The 21627-nt window shown below is 38.8% G+C and overlaps 4 protein-coding genes across 4 annotated transcripts in view; 1 reads left to right on the top strand and 3 right to left on the bottom strand.

The window, feature by feature from the left end:
* The window catches only part of LOC124632072 (disintegrin and metalloproteinase domain-containing protein 10), a 52170-nt gene extending 48822 nt beyond the window's left edge, over positions 1 to 3348 (bottom strand). Inside the window, exon 1 of the mRNA XM_047166731.1 lies at positions 2859 to 3348. Coding sequence (XP_047022687.1) covers positions 2859 to 2919 — 61 coding nt within the window. The 5' untranslated portion in view covers positions 2920 to 3348. The remainder of the gene's footprint in view (positions 1 to 2858) is intronic.
* A 798-nt stretch (positions 3349 to 4146) lies between these two features.
* On the bottom strand, positions 4147 to 7599 carry LOC124632073 (methylthioribose-1-phosphate isomerase). The gene is made up of 8 exons (XM_047166732.1): positions 7418 to 7599; positions 7202 to 7339; positions 6869 to 6967; positions 6291 to 6427; positions 5911 to 6119; positions 4925 to 5088; positions 4555 to 4756; positions 4147 to 4449 (listed from the first exon to the last, which is right to left on the bottom strand). The coding sequence occupies exons 2-8, from the start codon at positions 7331 to 7333 to the stop codon at positions 4334 to 4336; spliced, it is 1059 nt and encodes a 352-aa protein (XP_047022688.1). The 5' UTR covers positions 7334 to 7339; positions 7418 to 7599; the 3' UTR covers positions 4147 to 4333.
* A 2313-nt stretch (positions 7600 to 9912) lies between these two features.
* On the top strand, positions 9913 to 11328 carry LOC124631947 (peptidyl-prolyl cis-trans isomerase-like). The gene is made up of 2 exons (XM_047166593.1): positions 9913 to 10080; positions 10693 to 11328. Exons 1-2 carry the CDS (start codon positions 10012 to 10014, stop codon positions 11119 to 11121), a joined length of 498 nt encoding a protein of 165 aa, XP_047022549.1. The 5' UTR covers positions 9913 to 10011; the 3' UTR covers positions 11122 to 11328.
* A 7324-nt stretch (positions 11329 to 18652) lies between these two features.
* On the bottom strand, positions 18653 to 21297 carry LOC124631901. The gene is made up of 3 exons (XM_047166536.1): positions 21131 to 21297; positions 20274 to 20452; positions 18653 to 19802 (listed from the first exon to the last, which is right to left on the bottom strand). The coding sequence occupies exons 1-3, from the start codon at positions 21171 to 21173 to the stop codon at positions 19560 to 19562; spliced, it is 465 nt and encodes a 154-aa protein (XP_047022492.1). The 5' UTR covers positions 21174 to 21297; the 3' UTR covers positions 18653 to 19559.
* Between the last annotated feature and the right edge of the window lie 330 nt (positions 21298 to 21627).

The raw sequence follows: 21627 nt of genomic DNA, 5'->3' as shown, positions 1-21627 counted from the left end.
ATAATTGCATTGTCCAAATATTCATGACCTCTTATCTACTTCATATTTTTATAAAAAAAAAAAATAGGTAACTACAACATTTGAAGTTAAGGATTATAAATTCGTTTTATGACTCTATGATTCAGTGGTGGTGATGCAATTTTATTTTCAGAAATAGGTACAATCATTCAGTTCTGTTTTGGAAAACACATGTTGCTTATGCTTAATTACAGCAGCCACTTAATTAAAACTCAAGGAAAATATAGCTTTTTTTTTAACTGCATATAATAACTTCATAGTCATTATGTTACTTTTTAAAAATAAATTAAGTAGGTTCCTCATTTACAAAAGGCAACTGCAAACTTTCGAAAATAGAGCTCACAAAGTAGGTAGAGGTAGATGAATGACATGGCTGATTTATGATGAGTCACTATTTAAAACTGGTTTTTGGCGCGTTAATATCGAACATTGACTGCACAGGCGAACACCAAATGTGGAACAAACCTATCTATTGTATCTAGTTTAACTAGTATTTTTGAAGCCAGTTTTAACTAACTGTAATTATTGTCGAAAGTGAATTAGAGAAGCACCAAATTACATTTTATAATTTTATTTGATGCCATGGTTTTTTTTGCACCCAAATTATAGTTTTACTTGAATTCGCCCACTTCCCCCACACTTTGTTCATGTCCATAAGTGAACCTGGATAAAAAGTTCTGAGGTTTTAATACCTAGTATTTTAATAATAGGTAACCTTTGCTTTTAAGGAGTTGGCTTGAGATTTTGCAAGTACGGTCCATCCTCCGAGTCCTTTTCCTGACTATGTTGGGGTTGGCTTCCAGTCTAACCGGATGTAGCTGAATACCAGTGCATTACAAGGAGCGACTGCTCTATCTGACCCCCTCATTTTGCAAATATGGTGGCTTCCTTAAGTATGGTGTACAAAAAAAATCTATCACAGTATACAACCTGATATTGTCTTAAACGCAATAGCAAACCTAAGAAATTCCCTACAACACAATATTCAATTTTATGGGCAGTACAATTACAATGCAACATGCAATGTTGTTGGTAAAGAATGTCTTCTTGACATTTGACTCTTGTTTGTGTACAAATAGAAACTCATTATTTATGATTGTTTTCATTAAGCAGCCATCACTTCCTTAATAAATTTTCCATGCTTCACTAGCTTGTGAAAGTATTGAAATGTATTTTTTTGCTGATTGTTCACTGTTGTGCTAAAATGTTTACTAATAGTTCTAGATTCTAGAGTAACTTCAAGGTTATTGATTTAAAAGACTCAGTGTGATGTCTCTTGACATTCATATACATAAAAATTATAGCTGACTATTGTTTAGTACAACATATTCTAAACATTTTTATGAACTGTTAAACTTTCCTGGTAATTGTTGTTGATTTCTGGATTACCTTCAGCTTATTTTGATAGTTTGATTGTCAATGTAACATAATAATTTCAATCAAGCAATGCAAATAAGGGATTAGCAACACTTTTCCCCATAGCTTAAGGATTACAACTTTTTGTTACTTGCTCCGCACTAATGATTAAAACTGAAATTTAATTCAACTTAATAATATTTTATGTTCAAAAGATACATTATAATCTATACTAATATTATAAAGAGGAAAACTTTGTTTGTTTGGTTGTAATGAATAGGCTCAAAAACTACTGGTCCGTTTTTTAAAATTCTTTCACCATTCGAAAGCTACATTATCCACGAGTAACATAGGCTTTATTTTATCCCGGTACGGGCAGTAGTTACCACGGGAGGCGGGTGAAACCATGGGAAAACGGCTAGTATTATATAATTGACTATGGTCGTTATGTGCCACTTCCAGTCTAGCCAGACGCAGCTGAGTACTGTGTTTTGTGTGGTGCGAATATCCAACTTCTTTCACCGGCAATCTAGACTTTGTTAAACTGGTTGTCACAATTTGACCATCGCCAACTCTGTTTAAATGACAGCCAGGACCCAACAAATTGAATGCGCCTACCAAAACATGAATAAACTTTTTCAGACAGAGATGTTCAGCTTCAAATAAGAGCCTTCTTAAAATATCAAATATTAAGACTAATATCTTCACTAAATCCTAAACATCCAAGGTGGCCAGCTTAAAACCTTCTTACTTAGCATAGTTAGAAACAATGACAAAGAGAACACTAAAATAGTAGTTATTATTATGAGGTTTTAGCCAGCTATTCTGATCATAAATAGAGACCATTGCATTTGCCCCATACCACTATAAAATGAAGCATAGAATATGGAAAACCACAACAATACAGAAAAGGTTCACTGCTTTTGTCTATGATTAACATAATGCCTGAACTTACAGCAATTTATACAAATTAAACTAGACAAAACATTATTTGTTTTCCATGAATGAAGATGTAAACAATAAACAATACTAATGTGTTGTATACTACACAGGTACAATTTGTTTACAATGTTCTTGTTCTATTGTAAATATAATGTTGCAACAGGACTGTTGTGCACCCAGTCATAGACACCTCTGCATATTTCAGACTAGTCACCTTTGTTTCAGCTTGCTGAATGTAGGCCTACATGATTTCTTAATGCTCTCATGAATTATTTACAACATTGTGGAATATTTAAGAATATTTCAATGTGAAATAGTCCAAAAGGTACCTACTCAAGTGTTCTTTGTGGCTGATTGAAAGTTACTATCATTTCCAAAATTTCAAGGCAATCAGTCAATTATGATGAGTGAGGGAATGAAAGCCACCTTTTCTAAAATACGATGACTAAGCGTAGGGGTAAATCTTGCCGTTCACGCCGAGATTTGGTAATTGCTCTTAAAATGTAAGTGGGTTGCAGAATAAAAACTTCTTTCGTACTTACCACTTTCGATATACGGTAGAGCAAGAAGTAGAAAAACTATGTATCCAATTTCACTGTACATTGTCGCTTGCAAACACACACTTTTGTATCACTAAGTCATTGCACATAAAATACAGCTGATTTCCAAACCATACAAAACCTTTGTCTGTTTTTGACACAAACGCATGCGCGAGCAAACAATATTTTTTTATTTACATTACAACAATTTATTCTTACACTTAAAACCAACATACACTTTTGTCACCGTGATCATTTACTATATAGATTGACTACCGAACATAAGTTGAATCGAAACAATAAATAACAACATGAATCGTTTCCGTAAAAAGAGAAACGAAAACCTGAACACAGTTCTGGAACAGAAATGAATCATCAACACTGCACCGAGTTATGTTGTTGTATCATTATAACTTTTTTATTCACAACGTCCTATTCTTACCCTAATTTAATAAAACTAAATTCTCGACTTGCCCAACTACAACGACAACCTGACATATTGGAATTGGATTTTTTTTAAGAGCTGGTTTTGGCGTTTGGAATCTCAGCTTTTCAGCTTGAATAGTAAACTATTCGATTAACCGTCGTGACAAGAAACTTACTAAAGTGTTTGCGAGACGATCAAATATCACAAAGTAGTTCAAATAGTAGTTTTTAATCCAAACTGTTCTTAGTTCTATAAATATTTAGACAATAAATAAGCAAAACAAAATAGGTATAATATCTGTGCTATCAGCCGTTGCTACCCGAGCCGAGTTTCCTCCTAGTGTGGATACTAAGTTGTGTGTAGGGGCTAGTTTATAGTCTTCAAAAGTCACGCTCACACTTAAGATACAATACAAAAAGGGGTGCTTTATTATCTTTTTATAGCCCTGAAACTAACAAAAAAGGTGGGCTCACGGTCACTACGCTCGCGCACAGTTACGTATTACATTAGGGCTGCTACATAGTGTTTTACAGAGTTCTCTAAATTAACAAAATAATTAATGCTAAGCAAATGCAATGCTATAATTTTATATCGGTAGTAAATGTACATGTATCTGACTATAAATTTTGTACAGTCGGATTTTCCTCTCAGCTTATCAGAGCGACATCGCTCGGTTCGTACAGGGCTGGCACGCGTAATCACACGACAGCAAACGTTAAATCTAGCGAAAGATCACCTCTTTCACTGGGAAACCTCTGAGTCAAAATAATATTTGATTAAAAAATTGAGGAGTATGCTGAAGTTAGGAACCTTTGTCTAGCAACAGCTACGTAATTATTCTGTTGATAAATTAAAGACCTTTGATATAGCAATAAATAATTTCTTTTTTCTACAATAAATTTTATTCTTACATGCGATTATAACAGTTAACAGTATAACAATCTTATAAAAACATAGGTATGTATTGTTTATAAGCCACTTATAGTATTTTGAATACTTTTAAATTAATAGATGCAGTAAGTTTACAAAAATAAATACATTAAAATGTTTGTTATTTGGGATCAATTTCACTCAGCTTGTCTGGTGCAAATACTCCCTTTTCTGTAATAATACCCGTAATTAAAGCAGCAGGCGTCACATCGAACGAGGGGTTCCAGCAACTTATGCCTGAAACAAAATATATTTTAAATAAATCAAGACATATTTTAGATACAAGAGAAGTTATAGTGCAGACATAAAATTTTTTGCTCAACGACGATCATAAAGGCATACCTGGTGCTGCAATCCTGTGTTCTCCAACATGAGTCATTTCCCTCTCTGGCCGCTCCTCAATTTTAATTCTATCACCAGACGTAAGCGCCATGTCTATCGAGGTAAGAGGCGCAGCTACATAAAAAGGCACTCCATGGTGTTTCGCAGAAATAGCTATTTGGTATGTTCCTATTTTGTTAGCCGTATCACCATTAGCAGCAACCTGAAATGGTAAAGTGGTTTAAGTTTTAATATCTTTTGAACTATATAACTTGTAAGACACAAAGTTAGGTTTGGACAAGCAATCTCACTTCTACAATCAATTCAAAGATGTACAGCCAATCAAACAGGATTAGGTTATAATACATTATTTCGTTTTTAAAACACTCACTCTATCGGCACCAACAACTACAGCACTAATCCTCCTTGTGTTCATGAGTGCTGATACCACACTATCTACTATTAACGTGGAAGGAATCTTCTCGTGGACCAACTCATAAGCTGTGAGTCTTGCACCCTGATTGTATGGTCTTGTCTCAGTGCAGAATACATGGTCTGAAAAAAAAAAAAAAACAATAGCATTATTCAATAAGTATTGTGTGTATGTAGGTTAAGCTTGTCCAGTAGGACAATTATTTATTTTTTACAAGCTTTTATTTAACTTGCAATGTATGTATGTATGTATGTATGTATGTATGTAACTATGTGTGTTCGGGTGGAATTTTACAACTCAATTTTAAGGCACTTGCCCTCAACCGATTGAGCTGCAATTTTGCATACATGTTTAGTTTGGATGACAATGCATGTTAAGCTATGTGACGTCATCCTAAACCCAACATGGCTAAATATACAAGATGGCGGACTAGTTATTTTTAAAGTACCTATACAATATGGGTATCAAATGAAAGGGATTGACTAGTAGAACACATTGCACTTTACGAAATAAAAATCCAAGATGGCCGCCGCTACAAAATGGTGAATAACCTTTTTTTTTCAATCCCATCCATATGGGTATCCAATGACAGGCAAGTAAAATAAAGTGCACTTTACCAAATCAAAACTAAAAAGTATAAAATAAATTGAGGTAAAAAAATCTTTAAAAACAAGCTTTTATTTAAATGCGCTAAAAATAAAAAAATAATCTTTTACTGTAACTTTACTGATTTATGTTTTAAAAGCTTGTCGCGATTTTACTAAGAAAGTAAACACGAGTACTTAAATGTCGCGACAAGCTTTTAAAACATAAATCAGTAAAGTTACAGTAAAAGATTATTTTTTTATTTTTAGCGCATTTAAATAAAAGCTTGTTTTTAAAGATTTTTTTACCTCAATTTATTTTATACTTTTTATCTTTATGTTGTATTTATTTTTACTTACCAAGCCTCTTAGTTTCCTGTAAAGAACGAATAACTCCTAAGGCAGTTCCATAGCCTGCGGTAGCTAGAGAGCCAGTGTTGCAGTGTGTCAGTATTCTAACTGGCCCGTCACCTTCCAAGGTTTTCAGTATAGCCTCACATCCATACCTTCCTATAGCTTTGTTGTCCTCTATATCTTTGCTCAACATCCCTTCTATCCTGCTGATGAACCTGCAAGAGAGGATTTGTAAATGAGTTTTCTGTTTAGTAGATAGACTCTTTGTTCTATGTTCCGTTTAGATAGAGAACCTTTTTTAAAAAAATATACAATTAGTTAAGTTAACCTTTATTTTAATATTTGACACAAAAATTTAAGTGTAAACTATTTGTAAGGTCACCCACCTTTCTTTAAATTCCTCAGGAGTAACACTCTCATCGGCACTCAGAGAATTTGCTAAATTTATCAGCTCGTCAGCTGCCAGTTTTATGTTTACAGCTGTTGGCCTTGCCGACACTAGGTAATTAAGTTTACCTTCAATCTGTAACCAAAGGAAATGTTGCCAATAACATACAGATCTAATGTTCTCATTAACATATTTAGATTCCAATGTATTACATTCCATTATCTAAATAACTAAAATGTAGTTGGCTAAAATTATGTTTGTTGCTAACTAAACTATTAGAATTACATAATCTTTAGTGTTAATATGAATGAGTTTATATGAGCACTATGAATGTGTTGTAGTATTGATATTGTATTAAAATTATTTATTGGACATGTGATGCATTTGATAGAGTTCTACATCTAACCGTTATAGAGCAAAGTAGAGATAAGAACTCCTGATAACTCATCTCACATATTGTAACAATGATAAGAGACTTTATCTATTTTAATATTGTCACATCATTATCTGCTTAGAGTTAAATTTTATACAATATGTTAGACTTTATCATTATCATTGAAGAGGTGAACAACTGACCTCTTGTCGCATGACTTTTTTGTCAGAATTGTTGTCCTTTTCTAGTTCCACTGCCAGTGATAAGCAGCCAACTATAGCGATGGCAGGAGCTCCTCGCACCTGTAATGTAGAACAAATGGTAAAAATATGAGCCTGGGTTTAACCTAAAATTATACATAAATAGTTGAATAACTCCATTAAAATATCTGAACTTCAAATAAAATCTGCCTTAGATTGCAATCAATGTTGATACATAAAATAAGTGCTGAATCTTTAGAAAGGTAAATGTTTGGTCATTAGGATGTATTTAAAGCATATGCCAATAAAATAAATATTTCAAAACAATGTAAGCACCTGCATTTTGTTAATTACTTTCCAACCATCTTCAACACCTTGCACTTTGACGTATCTTGTCTGCAGAGGGAGCTTTAGCTGGTCTAGGATCTCCAGATTTCCCCTGGTGTACTTTATAGATTCTAAACTCATCTTGTGCTGAAAGCCCAATTAAAACAAGTAAATTGTACCGGCTGTTAACCACACCGTATGTTCAGTTTTGTTGCTTGTACATACCGATATAGCTGCTTATTGTCTCAAGGAGTTACTTAAACACACGAAATAATTATTTTGATTTATTTCATACGATTATGTACGTGTATAACTTTTAGCTACATGAAAATGAATAAATGTAATAATTTTCAGGGAATTTGATCACTGAAATTTTAAACGTCAGTTTGTCAATTTTGACATGACGGTCACTGACATGACATCAGCGTTAGGGTGGTTTTACACTGGTTTTAAGGTATGTAAAGGGATTTTCACTTTTCATGTAAAGGGTTTATTACACTTTTCATTAAATAACTTGGAACCATATTTTTATTAGACAAATCTAATTAGGCTACTGAATTTAGTCAAGTTAATAAGCCCTTAACTTTTTGCCATGGATGAATAAAGGCAAGTGCCTCGCCCTAACTCAGACTTCAAACCTACAAGTCGAGGCGCGCAGAGCAGAGCTCCGCCAGGTGTTAATGGTGGAATGGGAGCAGCGACTTGCGCGACCCACGGCAGGGCACGCCGTTGTCGCGGCGGTCAGGCCCGTTATGAAGGAGTGGCTGGAGAGAAGCCACGGCGCCCTCAGCTTCCGCCTGACACAGGTTCTTACCGGACATGGGTGTTTCGGAAAGTTCCTGTGTCGCATAGGCCGGGAGCCCACGCCCAAGTGCCACCACTGTGGGATCTGCAGCGAGGACTCGGCGTTGCACACGTTGGTGGAGTGCCCAGCATGGGCAACACAGCGCCGTGACCTCGCGGCAGCAGTAGATGCTGCGGGAAGTCTTTCGCTGCCGGCTGTTGTGTCCTGCATGGTCGGCAGCGAAGAAGGGTGGAACGCCGTCGCCTCCTTTTGTGAGGATGTGATGGTTTTAAAGGAGGCGGCGGAAAGGGAGAGAGAAACTGCTTCCTCTCTCCCCGCCCGCAGCAGACGTGGTGGGCGTCGCAGGGTGGCTGATCTCCGGCCACCATAGGGCGCGGCCTGCGGGCGACAGACTAGGGGCGTCTGTCGTCCGATCAGAAACAGGCCTCGAGACGGTGGCGTTGTGTTGCGCGCGCCTCTCTTAGTGGAGTTTGCTGTGGCCGCTGGGTGACGGCCACAGAGGTTGACGGGGCCCGCCTTTGAACATCTGGCGGGTCAATACCTGTCGGGGGTGCGGAAGAATGCTTTGGCGATACCCGTGCCCTCGACAATAGGTAAGGTAGAAGGCAACACTGGGTGGGTTTTTAGCCGGTAAGAGTCCGGCACACCCCCTCCACCGACCCCAGGTGGAGGGAAGTCCATGAGGATTTTCCCCCTGCCAAAAAAAAAAAAAAAAAAAAAAAAAAAGACTTCAAACCTAAAAAAGGTTTACGCAGGTACTTAAAGGCGCGTACGCACGTACGAACACGAACATAGCGAACACAAACACCAGACCCGAACATTTGGTTCGTACGTATGGACGGCATATTCGAACACGAACGCAAACATAGTTCGAGTCGAGTTCGCGAACAACAGTCGTGAACTCTATCTTAGTAGCCATGACGGCGCCGTTGTAAGTAGTCGATTGTGAAATAGCGGAGAATTTTTTGATGTTCGCAGTTTTGTTGCGTAACATTTATTAAAGCTCTTCGAACACCGTCCATACAGAACACACTACAAGGATCGCCGCGAACATGTTTGACGAACAGAGTGTTCGATGTTCGATAGTGGTACGCACGTGCGAACCAAGTTGTTGCATATCATGTAACGCAACAAATTTGTTCGTACGTGCGTACGCGGCTTAATATTCGTAAAAAGTTCACAGTGTTCACACTCGACGATCGAAATAAAAACTAATGACTGCGACCAAAACCCAATTATTTTACTGGCTCAGCGAGGCGTCTTAAGGTGCGTTTTGAAAGCTAGCTGCCTTTGTAGCAACAGCATGAAATCAGGCGATATCCGAAGGCGAGTGCTGCTGCCGCTTCGATTCAAAATGGTTTCATGTAAAAGCATACAAACCTGCCGAGCTTATTTCATGCAGTCGCGGCAAGTGCGGTCGACAGCTGCAATCGTTAATCGGTAGTTAGCATTCAAAACCTACCTTTATGGAATTGAATGTAGCAGAAATTAATAGTTCCAAAAGGTTTTTCTGAACTTTCTAGTAACTGGCAACACTTCCACGTGCGTTCTGAAATTTGATGCAGTAAATAATTGAAAAACTATTATAGAGTACAATAAAAGTTCTCAAATACACATTTCTAAGTAATTTGGCCTTAAAAATCATATTAAATGCAGCTAGATTGATTTGTTAAGGATTACTACTAGTGGCATATAATTTAACTTGACAATACATACCTATTTATCGGTATAGTAAATTAGTAACTGGAATCCTACCAAATAAATATTATTAAAAAAATACTTTTTATTTGATTTGACCACAATTAATATTTGTTATATAGTTTGATACTTTAGTTTGTGTGTTAAGCGTGCTTGTAGAAATTATATTATCGTTCATATATTTCGAACGTCGTAGGATATGACGTAAGAAATTTGTCTATGCTACATTCTGTTTCCGCCCGGCATCGACAGGAGACGCATCGTCATTGTGGTGAATAAAATCTAATTCGTCTGAGACTCTACATATTAAAGCAATATGGCTTTACCCCGAGTTTATTTCGACGTCAGCGCTGACGGTTCTGCTTTGGGAAGAATCGTTGTTGAGGTATGTAACATCTTCATATTTCGGTTACATCTCGTCACACCGGTGCCTCGGCCGGCCCGGCGTGATTTTGCAGAAAGCACGCTATAATATGTCTTAGTGCGGTGCACTTTTAACTCATTGAAATTCCAATAGCTCGATTATTGTTTCTGTTTAATAATTTAAAATATTGTACTCTTGATCTGATTTCACATGTGGGAAATCAGCTCTATTAGCTATATATAGATAGATGTAGTCGTATTAATTCTCGCGACTAAGATTACCTACGCTAAGTGAAGGTCAAATCTTCAAGCTATAGATAATTATGATTTGAGCGGTATTTGCCATTATAATGATGTTTATGTTTTTGTATATCACTGTAGCCTCCATTGGCTGTTTTGGTTACATTCACACGTAAGAAAGCGATGCGCCGGCGGCGACTGCGCTCATTGGTGAAAAGTTGTATTACTCATCCACTATAAACAAAACCGATTCGCGATAGTGACACACCCATCTGGGAGTTACTTCCATGAGTGGAAATAAAGCAACTTTTTTAAACAGATATGAAATATCACGCGTAGGAACATTCTAGATAGCAATGAAATATTCTTATTTTGTTGTTTTTTTTTGTTACAGCTTAGAACAGATGTCACTCCCAAGACCTGTGAGAACTTCCGCGCCTTGTGTACCGGCGAGAAGGGCTTCGGTTACAAGGGCTCCACCTTCCACCGTGTGATCCCCAACTTCATGTTGCAAGGGGGTGACTTCACAAACCACAATGGCACTGGTGGCAAGTCCATCTACGGCGAGAAGTTCGCTGACGAGAACTTCGTCCTGAAGCACACCGGCCCTGGTGTTCTGTCGATGGCCAATGCTGGTCCCAACACCAATGGGTCCCAGTTTTTCATCACCACCGTGAAGACCTCCTGGTTGGATGGCAGGCACGTGGTGTTCGGCACCGTTGTTGAAGGCATGGATGTGGTCAAGCAAGTAGAAGCCTTTGGCTCACAGTCTGGCAAGCCCTCAAAGAAAATCGTCATCTCCGACTGTGGTCAACTCTCCTAACTTAATTCTGTAATAATTATAAAAGTATAACAATATTTTTTAAGTTTAAAACTATGTCCTCCCAAGTAATACCTTCCCAGTCTTCAAGAAATTGAATATGGTTCATTCCAATTATGACTAAACTTTTTGCTATGTTTTAGGTTGCAAACTAGGGATTGCATTTATTTCTGTGCATTGTTTATTCATAATAAATTAACTTATATAACATCAGTGTTTTTTATTGATAGATAACCCAACATTAAAAGTAATCATTTCTGCTTACATAATGTATTGACTGTTGACCAATGTTACACAATACAATAATGTTATTCAAATACCATGAAAAGCAATAAACGATTTTACATTAATTATTATTGTGACCTATGATATGGTGACGATTAAACATTGTTGTACCACTGAAAATTACCTACCACATTAGTATTCATATTGAAGTAACCTTATCAGGATGCCTCGACAAACTTAGGTGATTCATTTGTAAATTAAATCGACCTTGATCAAACATTAGCGGGCTAAAGTCGCCCAACTAACTTCGATATAGCTGTGGTAGTTTTCCTCGTTATACAATACTTAGTATGATGTATATAGTATACTTACCTACATGTCTGCGTTCATTGACCTTCGCGTCCATCTAGGACATTCTAGTACAAAGGTGCTGGCACGAATCGAAACGTGTGGCTGATACAATGTCGTTTAGTAAATTACATTGTTATTCTGATTAGATCAGCATTAGAGAAACTATACTTTTTCTTTATTACGTAGGTACCTCTACTTATTTGTCAAATCCCGTTGGCGAAGAAATGTGAAGGAACCAATATTCCCTTTAGTACTAGTTGCTCATACCATAAGCGCAGGCACTTCTTATTAGAATAGAATATTCTTACATTTCTGGAATTTCATAATTATATTAGCAGCGTTTTACCTGAAATAAAACGCATATTAAATACTTACCTTATTTGAAGCTTACTAGTTTGAGATAGGCACCTACGTGTTTTCCGCTTTTATCTCTGTCCTTTTCTACCCCATATCTTGCATCTCTCTCGCACACCGACCAGTTTCACTCCCCACCAGGCAGGAGGCGACGAGTGTTCTCGGCGGCCACAGTTCGTCATTGAGTCGAAAACACCAGGCAGAAATTAAAATGTAAGCTTCAAATAAGGTAAGTATTTAATATGCGTTTTATTTCAGGTAAAACGCTGCTATTAAATTCTTGACCGTTATTTGAAGCTTACTAGTTTGAGACGTGTTTGTTATCGCCTGGTGGAAGTGGACGCCAATGTGAGCAAAAGCACAATGAAATTGTGTATGTAAATAGGTACTTAGGTACACGAGTAATCACATGTAAGTATGTGTATTGCGTCCTGGAATACTAATGTAATCAAAGTTAACTGGTACTGGTACTCAGCTACATCCTGTTAGACTGGAAGCCGACCCCAACATAGTTGGGAAAGGGGCTCGAAGGATGAGTAATAAAAATTAAAAAAGAGATGCAAGAACAAAAGCAAAAATTGATTTCATTTTCTAATAGTAATTAACAAAAACATTGCGATACTTCTTAATAACAATAGTAACAAAAATATAGACATTAATCAGCTGGATTAATTAAATAATCGAGATAACTTGCTACTTCTATTTAGTGGGTATCTTTCCCTTCTGTAAAAATGGGCAAATGTATTGCCTGATCGCCAATTACCCTTTGCTAATATATCGTCCAAAGGTATATTGTCAATACAGATTTTGACGCTACCGCCGAGTGGAAGCTTCCTGGGGTTGTAGTTATTCCTGCCTCTTTTAACAATGTCTTAATCCACCCGCATCATCGTTCGGGTGCCTGCCTTTGGTTGGCCTCTAACGGATATAAATAAATTTAAGGAATTAGCCGATGTCCGTCTATCTTCTATCAAGGCTTTAGTCTTTCTGACCCAATACACTGGACTTAGATTTATATTTTCCTGATTATCCATCAAACAACAACCCGACTGCCTATGACTAGAACTGTCGGTCTTAGAGCCAAAGACTGGCCATAAGATTAAATTATCTTTGTTGTTTTTGAAATGTTCTGGGTCTATTGCAAGCAAGGAGAGATCATGGACTCGCCTTTCCGAAACAAGCTAGCAAAAGAAAGAGCAGCAGTGTGCCTGGAAGTTGCAAATGGATTATTCTCGTCTACGTTTACTGCACTTAAGTAGGTTACCAATTGGTCAATATTCCAGATGGACGGCTTCCCGGGGAACAGGTTTGCTCAGCCCTCATCCTCATCCTCCGAGCCTTTTTCCCAATCATGTTGGGGTCGGCTTCCAGTCTAACCGGATTCAGCTGAGTACCAGTGCTTTACAAGAAGCGACTGCCTATCTGACCTCCTCAACCCAGTTACCCGGGCAACCCGATACCCCTTGGTTAGACTGGTGTCAGACTTACTGGCTTCTGACTACCCGTAACGACTGCCAAGGATGTTCAATGACAGCCGGGACCTACAGTTTAACGTGCCATCCGAAACACAGCCAATGGTGTCTAAGATATACTTAGAAAGTACATACAGACTTAGAAAAGTTGCATCAGCCCTATTGATTTTAAAATGTGTCCGACTAGAACGTGTGAACCTAGCTCTAGAGTGGTTTCTGCATTGCATAGTGTAGCTATAACTGACTTGTGTAATAAAATAGTATTGTATGCTAGTTTATTTACTATGTGTAAGTCCGCTAAAAATTGGGTAAGTATAGGTCCAAATAGGGATTCAAGGATTCATAGGATCCAATTTCATACTTTTCGCCCCAATTTAACCATCGACTCCAAGCTGATTGATAAGTGTTGCGTGTGGATTGAAGAAGACTTCAGTCGGAGAGACTCATTGTCCCTCCCCCCCCCCCATTTCCTTGACCTTGGCAGGGGGTATCCCCGTTGCTGTGTCTATCGGTTTCTGCTCGAGGTTCATCAGTGTGTAGGGTACTGCTAATGATCGGGACTTCAAATCTGCTCGCCAAAATACCTGGTGCCACCGAAGGAACTACTATGAGATTAACTCCCGTTCCTGAATTGAGATGACTGAGGACCTACGGTATAAGGTAAGGTGGCGGTAATACCCATGCTAGCGGGTAAGTCAAAACTTGAGAAAAATGCATCGTGGAACCCCGCTTTCGGGTCCTTCAGATCTAGGGGCACGTAGTACACAACTATGTGTCCCTGGGCTCGCTTCGAGGCAAATAGGTCCACTGCTGATACAAGATGCCACTCCGGTGGAGGTTTGTGTCGGGAGAGATGGTCTGCCTGACTGTTGAATAGGGCTGGTATATGATTCACGACGTGATAGATTTGATACAGCTCAAGATAACTGAATACTCTGTACGTCAAGTTCGGTAGGCTCCTTGATCGGGTGCCACCTTGATTTCTTAGATATGACACCACAGTCCCATTTCTGCATTGAAAAATGGCTGTTGATCTCTTTAGCAACTTGCCGTGATTTTCCAGTTAATACTGCAAGCATCTCTTTCAGATCGCAGTGAAAGCCTTTTTCTCTCTCGTTCCATGAACCCATTACGGGAGTTCCGTTCAGTTGTGCCCCCATCCTACATCGGAGGCGTCCGTGGTTATAAGGTGACAGGGAAGTGGCGAATGAATATCCAAGGTTTGGTGGCAGCTGACCAGCCACCACTTTAGATCTGCTAAGGTATCTGCTGGTAGGTTCAACATTGCTATACTCCATTCACCGAGCCGTGAGCCCACAATGTAACCAAAGAATGACACTTTTTCAAAATGGTGGGTATAACCCGACCGATGACAAAAACGTCACATTTTTATGTAAAATGTTCTTAGTATCTGTGGTCTTCAATTAAGTAGGGTTCTATGTATGACAGTCAAGACTTCTAGGTTCATTTTAAATGTAAACGATTTACTACATATTTCATTAAAATTAAGAAAATAATTTACGGCATTTATTATACATATTTGATTTCAATTAAGTTTGAAAAGATTGCATAAGTTCCACAGACATCGTTCTAAAATATCATTTCTAATGTTGTCAGTATATTACTTTCGTAGTTATTTTTATAAAATATGATCATTACTTCAATCGTGACTTATAAGAACCCTTTTTATGGTTTGTTCACCGTTTGGCTCACGGTTCCATGAATAGGGTAGGTATAGATTGCTGTTCAACACTGCATTGAGGAAAGTGAGGAGAGCCCGGTAATGCAGTCTGCCGTATGGAACAACGAAAACTTGCGAAGTTTAAAAGTCCTATCAAGCTATGCAGGTCTTCTAAGTTTGTCGTGCTGTTTGTCACGTAGTGCGTTTTGTCATTATCTTGTTGATAATGCTTGCGATTTATTCACTTGCCATCCAAAACATGGTGCAAATGATCCCAAAGTAGGCAAATATATCTTGGTGAGCCACCAGAAAATCGAGATACACAATTATAAGTAACCCTTGAGTTTTCAAAGTTTGAGCCACCCAAATTGGTCACTGTGGCGAAGGTCTTGGGTGCCGTGCTTTAAGCCAAATGGTAGGCACGTAATCTGAAGCAGTCTTCTTCTGTATACTAGTCGAAGAACATATCTGTGACCTTCGGCTACCGGAAGGTAGAAGTAAGCCTGGGCGAGATCCACTTGCACAGCCATTCGTCTTTCTGAAGAAACTCTAGCACCCGAAAAACATTTATTAAACTGAAGGGTTCCGTAATTATGAACTTGTTGAGAACCTTGAGATTGAGTATTGGACGGTTCTTTCCGTCGCCTTTTGGGCACAAGAAACATATTGGAAAGAAAGCTGGCAGAATTTGCAGCTATCAATAGAACTTTTTGTTTTATCATTTGGGATATGACGACATCCATCTCTTTGGACTCTCTGGTCAAATCTGGCATTATCTATCAAAGGTGGCTTTTGGCCAATGGTATGCGATACCCAGTTATTATTTTTAACAAGAAAGGTGGAGCTCCCATTTCTTTCCATTGGTCTTGATATAATGTTAGGCAACCCGCCTGGAAAGTCATAACTTACGTGCCTTGTTGGACGCATCAAAGTCCGCCTGCGGTCCTGGACGCTTTCTGTTTCCTCTGTTGGACATGGTTCCTATTGTAATTTACTCGTGATATCCCAAGGGAGCTTTTAGAGTTTTGCGTCACACGCCATTCAGCGTGAGTGTGATTACCATTTCCCTTCGAGGGAAGGTTATAATGGCGACTCTTCGAAAGTCGATCCAAAAAGCCACCCTGCGAGGGTAGATTGCAATGATGGTACGACCCGCAACATGCATGATTGGTACCCTGCGAGGGTCCGTGATAATGAGCCGACCCCTGCGGGGGATGGCTAGTATACTTACTGGTCCCTGCTTTGTAATGATGCTGCTACTCGCAACATGCAAGATTGGTACCCTGCGCGGGTCCGTGATAATGAACCGACCCCTGCGGGGGGTGGCTAGTATACTTACTGGTCCCTGCTTTGTAATGATGCTGCGACTCGCAAAATGCAAGATTGGTACCCTGCGCGGGTCCGTGATAATGAACCGACCCCTGCGGGGGGTGGCTAGTATACTTACTGGCAGTCCTAGGCGGAGCGTACCAAGTCTTTCAAGGCCGAAAACCATCACACGCCGTGATAATGAGCCGACCCCTACGGGGGGTGGCTAACAGACTTACTGGCAGTCCGAGGGGAGCGTACCAAGTCTTTCAAGGCCGAAAACCATCACACGCCGTGATAATGAGCCGACCCCCATGGGAGGTGGCTAACAGACTTACTGGCAGTCCGAGGGGAGCGTACCAAGTCTTTCAAGGCCGAAAAGCTTTCTTGACACCACCAGCCCTCTTCAAGTGCGGTAGTGACCAGTCCGAACTAAGGAGATGCTGGTTGGACCGCACCTCACACCATTCTTTTTTGTCAAAAAGTTGAACGCCTTGCAGGATTGAACTAGGGCCACAGGTGCCTTAGGAACTTCGGGCTTGCTTTCTTTTCCATAGTCACGTGCACGGGCTGTGGTAGCTTTATTATTTACCGCATCCGTATTTGCTTTATAAGTCACTCATTCTGAAAACAAATTACTGAAAAAAAAAGTACACGGAAAAAACTCGTGACAAAAAAAGGGGTAGATGTACAAAATATTAACACTTGATTTCGCAAAATCGAATATCGAACGGTAAAACCGTTAACAAATTGTATAAAATATTATAAACTCACCTGTGTTCTGCGAGAGCACTGAGTTTATTTTTCAACGAAATACTACAGCGGTTGGTTAGACCAACCTTCTCGGGCGGAAAACAAGACGCCAATGACGAACTGTGGCCGCCGAGAACACTCGTCGCCTCCTGCCTGGTGGGGAGTGAAACTGGTCGGTGTGCGAGAGAGATGCAAGATATGGGGTAGAAAAGGACAGAGATAAAAGCGGAAAACACGTAGGTGCCTATCTCAAACTAGTAAGCTTCAAATAACGGTCAAGAATTTAATCATACATTTCTTTCTGGAAGCCGACCCCAACAAAGTTGGGAAAAAGGTTCGGAGGATGATTCTTACATTTCTGGGTATATTTTTTTGTTCTGGCTCCATCTTCATACGACGATTTTGCCTTCGTCAGTCAAGGTGCCTAAGGTAGGCACCAACAAAATGACATTACAGTAGAGGATTTAATTACTTAAATTGTGAACACTTATTAAAAAATTATTTCATCTAGCACATTATGCCTACGTACTTCACTATCACTACCTATAGTTCCTACATGAACGGACCTCTACTAATAATGCATATGCAATGTAGTACCTTAACGAAGAAGGTCCCATGGGATGTGGGCGAAACCGCGGGAATCAAATAGGTAGTATTAGAAACGTACTTTGAGAAGGCAGGCAGGCAGGTATGCAGAAAAATATAGCCCAAGAAAAGTATAGCATAGGCTATACTATCGTTTATATTAGTTCAGTGTTAGGTAACTACCTAGTACCTACTCATAAGTTATTTATTTCGATAATAATGGCGTCCACGGCCGATTTCGGCCACGGCGGCTGTTCTCATTTAAGGAGATCAGCCAGCTGCGCAGGACATATTATAGTCCACGAGCATTTGCGCAGACACAGGTGCACTCCCTATTCCTTCACTCTCATAACCCGATGGGACGGCAATCCGACACGACCGGAAAGAGATCAGGCGCAGGACCGACATTTACGTGCTCTCCGATGCACGGGTGAATCAATCACCAACTTCCAGACTACGGGCTGCTTTGTGAAAGCTTAAGAAAACCCACAAAGCTATTTCGGCTCGACTCGGGAATCGAACCCGAGACCTCGAGCACAGCAGCCGCGCTTGCGACCACTAGACCAACGAGGCAGTCAGTTTATTTCTATAATGTAACTGAAAACGTGAAAAATAAAGGTTTTCGGATGAGAGTGAAACTTGGGTAATCTACAATTCTACATCCTTCTACATAATCTTCGGATAAGCTGGTGGTTTTAAGACGGTAACTTCGATTACTTATATACCTGGAGGCTAGTTTTCTAACATTAAGTATCTAAATGTAGGAGGCCATTGAACTCAGAACAAGCAAATAAGTAGATGAAAATAAACAAAAGAAACTTTTTATTGTTGTAAAACGTCTAATATCAGCATGTTTTTTGGCATTAAAAGTAGACTTAAAATACTAAAAACTAATTATATAGGTACCTAAAAGCGCTTTATTTATCTACCATAGGTACTTACTTATAAGATGTTGCTTTTTGTAACATCTCTATAATCTTCTTAATATTTTTTTTTATCCTGATAAAGATTTTCGATTTATCTACTTATATTTTTTATTCGAATATTTTTGCTGAACATTCTATAAGCTGATTTTAAATACAAGGATAATCTCTCAATATTATAACTTGCTTATTTACATAACTGAAAATATTGCATTACTATTTTCAGTGTAACAATAAGTTTTCTATCTACTTTATAATAAAATGGATGAGAAAATAGCAAGGAACATATTTGGATATCCTGAAAAGCTTTATCTATCTACCTAGCTACAGTTTTAATATAATAAGTTTGTAGGTACTTAGTATAAGTATCTAGTCTCTGTTAAAAAGCACAAGAACGTTAGGTAGGTAACTATATTAATTGATTTTTGAATGTAGAGTTAATCCATATATAATCTATGATCAAAGCCTTTCTTATTTGGTTCCTTTTCAAATTCGTAATAAGTTAGGTGGTACCATGACATCATTCATATCACATCCAGTCCAAAGATTACTTAACAAAAACGTTGTTGATTCTCCTCTCATTGGTAACATTGCTTAACTATGAATGACGGTCTCACTTAGTGCAAAAACATCCGTATTTTCGCTGTTAGCATCACGTAGGCGTACTAATCTTGTTAAATTATTTGAAAATTTCAGTTAAGTAGATCGATATGCTGATATAATTTTCCTACAACTCCCGTCATTGTCTTTGGTTCGGATGACGTAACTTAACTAAGCCGTTTAGTTGAATCATAATGATGTTAAGAGAAGGGCTATTGCTACAGTGAATATATCGAATACGGTTTCTTCAGCTCCTGAGCCGTAGTTGCAGAGTGAAGTGGTGCAGCAAGACGTGCAGGCATAGAGTTTGGTGCGTTCGCCGATGACGATGCACCCTGGCTCGCAATGCTTGGTACAGTTGCGTTCCAACGCCCACATTTTTGGCAGCGTCGTGGAATTCTCCGTTGATGTTGTAAAGGAGAATCGTTTTACCTGCAATGTGGGAAATAAAATGCATTATAAATAGTTGGGTATATTTAGCGCCGGCTCATTTTCAGTTTAATTTTGGATGAGCCCGTAGGTACCTATAGGTAGCCGTGAACACTTAATCCATTTTATTTAGGTGAACGTAACAGAAGGGTGACGAAATTGGACACACTAATTTTAAGGAAGCTTTAGTATGTCAACAGTTTCAAGTTCTCTCGCGTGGCATCTCTATCCTACATTCGATATTTAGAGTGTAGATAGGTCAATAGCCAAATGTTACTCGTACCATGAGGTATGGGACTAGGGAACATTTTCGTGTAATACCATATTGATGCTCTACTTGGTAGATGTAAAAAGTCAAAGTCAAAGGTTTTTATTTCTTAAAGACCTTAGATGCTTAAGAAACGTCAAGTTACATAGTTGCGCGGTTCCAAAGAGTGGGTGTTATTGAGAAGAAACTCCATAAAGCAAACTTACCATGCACATACGCCGATCATTATGGCACTTATGTATGAGCGCGGAATTATTATGCCGCAGATCAGCACAGCGGTCATCGGGCAGCTCGGCGAGGCACTTGTAGCACCACAGCTCATTGTTGGGCCTGGCTGCTGCTGATGTCACGTGGACACTGTCTCGAAGAAGGTCGCATTCGCCTTCTGGAAATGAGGATGTGGATGTAAAGTACATATTTCGGTGGTAGTACACTTGTTCATGTTCGGAGTTTGATTTGGAAACCATGTAGAAGTTGAGTGGTACCTTAAGCATAGCACAGCTGTTATCTAAAAAGCCTCATAAAACGTTTCATTATAAAAATACATGTTCAATGCAGGTATTTGATCGATCAGCATAGCTTACAGTTTTTGTATGTATAATGATAAAATATTGACGTTACTTAATCAAAAAGTCATGTTTTCGAAATCGGTTTCAACTATAAAACGTTAAAAAAAGATATAGCAACAATTGTGTAGCTGCAAAAAGTATTCCCAAATGTAAATATTATCGTGAATATTTTATCACTGGCTTCTCAAAAACTAGTTTTCCCGGGAGATCTTGGCTGCTTATAGTTGATATTTACAATACGTTAAATTAAGCTTAGTTTAATAAAGCTCTCATACTAATTCTGGGGTCTAATATATTTAAAAACAGCGAAATTCTAGTACCAAAACAAATAGCACGAGCCATAGACAATCTCTTTTGACGTTTGTAATCTAACTTAGGTTTACAAGACTATGATTTGGATGGGTATCACGAAAACTTCACACGCACTCTTAAATCCGATAACTAGGATATCACTGCACACATAAATTAGTATATAAAAGGTTAATTTTACTTACTTGGAGCGAATAATGACAAGAAGAGCAGTATCAGAGAGCGCATGTTGTTTGCAATGCAATGTGCGCATGCTCCAGCTTCCGAGTATCGATCCTGTCTGGACCAGGACCTGTTGCTGGTCCCGGCTGACTCCGCCCACCCCTCATTCCTCCCCAGGGCTTCTCGAAACACTGATCAAGCAAAACAATCTCAACTTTCCGAATTCTTTGGAAAATTACAACTTTGTCGGTCGTCGTTACAGGACCGAAAAAGCTACTATGATAAGTTGGAATTTAATATGACGATTTAAAATATTTTCAACAGGAATGTTACAAAAATGCTTCACTGAAATTGGAAAATAAATCCGTACATGTAATTGATTACAATCGGAGGTTAATCGAGCGACTTGTTGAGTTAATTAGATTAATATAGCATGGTTTTAACGAATTGATTAACACTTTTATGATTTGTGAGCATTCGTACCGTGCGGAAATTAATTATGAACCGTATCCGGAATTAT

This window comes from Helicoverpa zea, chromosome 7 (genome assembly GCF_022581195.2).
Source record: "Helicoverpa zea isolate HzStark_Cry1AcR chromosome 7, ilHelZeax1.1, whole genome shotgun sequence".
NCBI classification, from domain to species: domain Eukaryota; kingdom Metazoa; phylum Arthropoda; class Insecta; order Lepidoptera; family Noctuidae; genus Helicoverpa; species Helicoverpa zea.
This window is presented reverse-complemented; position numbering and strand designations above follow the sequence as displayed.